This window comes from Engraulis encrasicolus, chromosome 3 (genome assembly GCF_034702125.1).
Source record: "Engraulis encrasicolus isolate BLACKSEA-1 chromosome 3, IST_EnEncr_1.0, whole genome shotgun sequence".
NCBI lineage: Eukaryota > Metazoa > Chordata > Actinopteri > Clupeiformes > Engraulidae > Engraulis > Engraulis encrasicolus.
Window position 1 is genome coordinate 6,698,467 of NC_085859.1, and position 5,000 is coordinate 6,703,466.

The window sequence follows — 5,000 nt, forward strand, 5'->3', positions numbered from 1 at the left end:
AATTGTGCATACAGCAGACTTAAAGCTAGGCAAATAAAACGTTCCCACCATATTATACTCATACTATCGTATACTTCTATGTCCTAGTATGTGCCAACACTATCTGGACCACTCATAATTCCTGTGATGCACAAAATTTTGCCTTCATATTTTCTATATATTAATGGTGGATGTGGGGGCCCACCGTAATACACATTTGCAATGATCTCGCTTGTCAAATTAAATGGTTCCGCGGGCCAAATTTGGCCCCCGGGCCTGAGTTTGACGTCCCTGTTCTATGGTGTAAAGACTGAGTGGCGCTCTCAAATGGTTTATGTTCCTCAACTACGACGTAGTTACAGTGTAAGATAATGTTGCTCATTATCAATCCTGCATGTAATAACACCACACACACACACACACACACACACACACACACACACACACACACACACACATACACACAAACACAAACACAAACACAAACACAAACACAAACACACACACACACACACACACTTGAATGACACACGTAACCATGCAGACAGTAAAGCAAAAACACTGCCATCATTACAAAGAGTAGTGTGCTCTGCTGAGCTCTGCATTCCTGCACCTCTCCCTACCATGAAGGTCATCTGAACAAAGTTAATACAATTCCTAAAGACCAATCGCATCCAGGATTTGGACTGTTGAGAATGGAGTCAGCACGACAATGGCACTGCTCATGGGGATAAAGCACCATACAACATAAGCAGGGATTCATTTCTTTACATCACACTCAACTGACACTTTTATCCAAAGCAACTTACAGTTACAGAGAGCGACAGAGAGAGAGAGAGAGAGAGAAGAGATGCAGAGGGAGCATGAGAGACAGAGAGATTCAAGATTTAAGATTCAAGATTTTGACCTGACTTTGTGTGTGTGTGTGTGTGTGTGTGTGTGTGTGTGTGTGTGTGTGTGTGTGTGTGTGTGTGTGTGTGTGTGTGTGTGTGTGTGTGTGTGTGTGTGTGTGTGTGTGTGTGTGTGAGAGAGAGAAGCAATGTCTGCTAACTTCTTGGACCAGAGAGAGAGAGAGAGAGAGAGAGAGAGAGAGAGAGAGAGAGACAGACAGACAGACAGACAGACAGACAGACAGCGAAAAAAAGAAAAGTATTCCGTCCTGTACCTTGTTGGACCACTTGTATGCCTGCAGCAGCTGGCTGTAGAGGGGGGTCTTGTCCTGCACGGGGTCCAGGCTCAGCAGGCCGCTGTTGTGGAGGGGGTGGCTCTCAGAAGGACGGCCCACCAGGGTACTCAAACGCTCCAACTCACTAGGGAACACAGAGAACAACATTAGAATACAGAATATAGAATAGAATAGAATAGAATAGAATAGAATAGAATAGAATAGAATAGAATAGAATAGAATAGAATAGAATAGAATAGAATAGAATAGAATAGAATAGAATAGAATAGTGGAGGGGGTGGCTCTCAGAAGGACAGCCAACTCACTAGGGGAACACAGAACAGCATTAGAATACAATACAGAATAGAGTACAATAAAATAGAATAGAATAGAATACAATAGAATAGAGTTGTGGAGGGGATGGCCCTCACACACACACACACACACACACACACACACACACACACACACACACACACACACACACACACACACACACACACACACACACACACACACAAAGTCAGGTCAAAATTGAAGGGAACAAAATAGAACGCCAAAGAGAAATGAGAAGGCTACAATACAGCAGAGTAGCACAGCGTTAACCCTATTCAGACTGGGCTTTTTTGGCATTCCTGGGCCTGGGGGGGGGCTCTTTTGACCCCCCCCCCCTCATAACTCCTGAACGGAATACAGTATGACTACGAAACTTGGGGGAGATGATCTACATATGGACATCTATGAATGACATCATTTTTGTGTAATTATCTGGTATTATGACGTCATTATGACATCATTATCTTATTATGCCCAAAATCTCGCCATAATGGATTTTCCAACAAATTTAGGTAACGCACTTACATTTTAATGATTTTATGTTTCAAACCACTTAAATGCTCACAAAGTTGTCTGATGGTAATGGAAATAACAAAAAAATCTGAAAATATATGGCGTCTTAGATATGGTAAAGTGATTTTTGGTCAGACATACCTGTCAGAAAACCGTTGCCATGGCAACGGCAAAAATGATAAACCTAATCTTTCGGCACCTAACTGTAGCCAACTAAATGTTAGGAAAAGTCACAAAGTTTCCTAGTCATAGCTTAAGTCGTTAAGGAATTATACGACATCAAAGTTGGTGCGGGCACTTTTAGCCCCCCCCCAGTCTGGATAGGGTTAACTATGGGTGAGCGGTTAGGGCGTCAGACTTGCATCCCAGAGGTTGCCGGTTCGACTACCGACCCGCCAGGTTGGTGGGGGGAGTAATCAACCAGTGCTCTCCCCCATCCTCCTCCATGACTGAGGTACCCTGAGCATGGTACCGTCCCACCGCACTGCTCCCCATGGGGCGCCACTGAGGGCTGCCCCCTTGCACGGGTGAGGCATAAATGCAATTTCGTTGTGTGCAGTGTTCACTTGTGTGCTGTGGAGTGCTGTGTCACAATGACAATGGGAGTTGGAGTTTCCCAATGGGCTTTCACTTTCACTTTCACTTTCAATGACAAGGGTTACAGTGGAGTTAGTGGTTTATAGTTCTGCAGACTTTGTTTACATTGTGTCACCATACGACACATCCATAGGCTACTCTGAGTCTGCACACAAGATGAAAACATGAGAATAGCTCCTAACAACTCGGCACAGTAGAGAGAAGAGCAGGTTTTAAATACAGAGCAAGGCTTTAAATACAGAGCATGGTTTTAAATACAGAGCAAGGCTTTAAATACAGAGCATGGTTTTAATTATATTTTCGTTGTTCTAGTAATATCATGCTGAGACAGATTTTACACATGTCTGATGATCAAGTAGCTGTCAAACAAGAGAAGTTCAGCAGTGGTTATTCGGCTATCGTAGCCTATCCCATAATAACCTCCAAATGCCACCTCGACCTACACAATGGTGATAAGAATTTATGAGAAGTGGAGGAAAGTCAGTTTAGAATTGAATTTGTGCGAGTTAAGTCATTGCACTGCAGTTCATTGTAACAAAAGCTGAAATGCATGCAACTCACTTCAAGTCGCGGTTGACTGACTGCAAGTTGTCCTGAAATTCGGTGATGAAAACCTTCTCTCTTCCCTCCAGAGTATCCTTGTTCTTCATCCCATCCTTCAGCGAGTCAAAAACTCTCGTTACACTAGAGCGGAGAGCTTGAATTGCGTTGATAGCTTGTGAAAAAGCTTCCAAATTCACTCCAACATTCATACCGTCCGCCATTTTTCCTGAAAGCACCACAAGGGGAAGTCGCATAAACAGCGTCACGGAGACGCTGAGGATTCTGGGGGATGTAGTTATTGTGGCTCGTCATGAGCCTGCGTGCCTCGTGCGTAAAAGCGCAGGAGGAATTTCAGTGGTGCAATTTGTTTTCGCATAAAAGCAGCAGTATTCATTTATATGTTATGAACATAAAATTGTATGTACAGTTTTATTGCAGAATATATATTTTAAAATATTTCCTTTTGTAAGTCTGAGCTCCAAAATATCCCCCTGGATAATTACCAACTTCAAAGAATATTTGGCCAGATTTGATAAGCGGTCACATTTTATAGCCACACAATGGTTTAGATGCGACAGCGTCATCCGAGCGCCACCTCGTCCCCTCCTCGCCCCACAGAGGCTTTCACACACATCCTCCATCCTCTTGCAGCTTTTGTTTGAATCCCAAATGGTGAACGTTTTGGACTAATCATTTTTCATTCATTTCCTCGAATTTCCTTCCTAAATTTATAAAGTAAATAAGGCTACATTTTGTTTGTCTTCTGTCCACGTGTATGGTTGTTATTTTTAGACTATATTTTTTGTGGAGTTGGGGACGCCACTCCAAGTTGTAGCCAAGCGTAATGCAACACTTACAGTACGTTAGCTTATATTTTGCTTATATTTATCTGTCCTCCGTGCCATTTTTTTCACATGGAATATCTACTGTAGGCCTATACGCTCCCTTGTCCCACCTGCCAATCACTTCCAGAACAAAGACAGTCAGTCCAGTCCAACGCCTGCGGCTCCTCAAATAGCTCACAGGGCCTTTACTTCCGACGAGTCCCGTCAGGCGAAAACTTATGACCTACTTTGAAGTCTCCCTCCCTAGAGCTGGCGCGGCGCAGACATATTGTATAGTTTATAAATAATTGGATAGCCTGCTGTTAAAATGGCCCCATGTCTTTCACCGTGTGCATAGCGCTGTCATATTTTTAAGCGAGCCCATATCGTTTATGTGGCAAGTCCACACATACATTTTCTACACAAATCAGCAATTCTATAGGATAACAATAATGAAAAGGATCGCCATTTGGACATTATTCTAAATAGGTCATCGTGCTAAAATCAACTTCTGCCCGTAGCCTACTCCGCCACACGCGGGACAGGAGGGCACCGTGGACAGGGCAGGTTTATGTGCAAGGTCTTGCTGCCCGTGGGGCGTGTATAGTGGCTGCTGGTGCTGCGCTGTGCTCTCATGGGTGTGATTTTAGGTGGTGGGGAGGGACATGTTTGTCCATACCACTTTGGAGGTAAACCTTGCCTGTCCCCACCACTTTTCCAATGCAATGCACAATGCAAAAATAGCATGCAAGTATAATTTGCCATATTAACGTCCCCACCACTTTCCAAGTCAAACCTACACCTTTGTGTGCTCGCTTCTCCTTTAAGCGGCGGGAGGGTGGGGGGTGTGGTGTGGTGTGCTCTGCCGACGGGATGCCTCCTCGTTCAGGGCGGCTGCTGAGCCGAAGTGAAGTTGTGCTCCCTCTACTCCACTCCACTACACTACAGCACTTCAGCACAGCTGATCTGATCGGCGCCCGATAAGACATCAGCACCTCCTCATCGCACTGCCACTGACTCCAGGGGAACAGGGCATCTGACAG

General features: G+C 44.5%; 1 protein-coding gene across 1 annotated transcript in view; it reads right to left on the reverse strand.

The window, feature by feature from the left end:
- Positions 1 to 3,385, reverse strand: part of med27 (mediator complex subunit 27) — a 173,842-nt gene extending 170,457 nt beyond the window's left edge. The window contains exons 1-2 of the mRNA XM_063194692.1: positions 3,152 to 3,385; positions 1,145 to 1,289 (exon numbers count right to left, since the gene is read on the reverse strand). Coding sequence (XP_063050762.1) covers positions 1,145 to 1,289; positions 3,152 to 3,354 — 348 coding nt within the window. The 5' untranslated portion in view covers positions 3,355 to 3,385. The remainder of the gene's footprint in view (positions 1 to 1,144; positions 1,290 to 3,151) is intronic.
- Between the last annotated feature and the right edge of the window lie 1,615 nt (positions 3,386 to 5,000).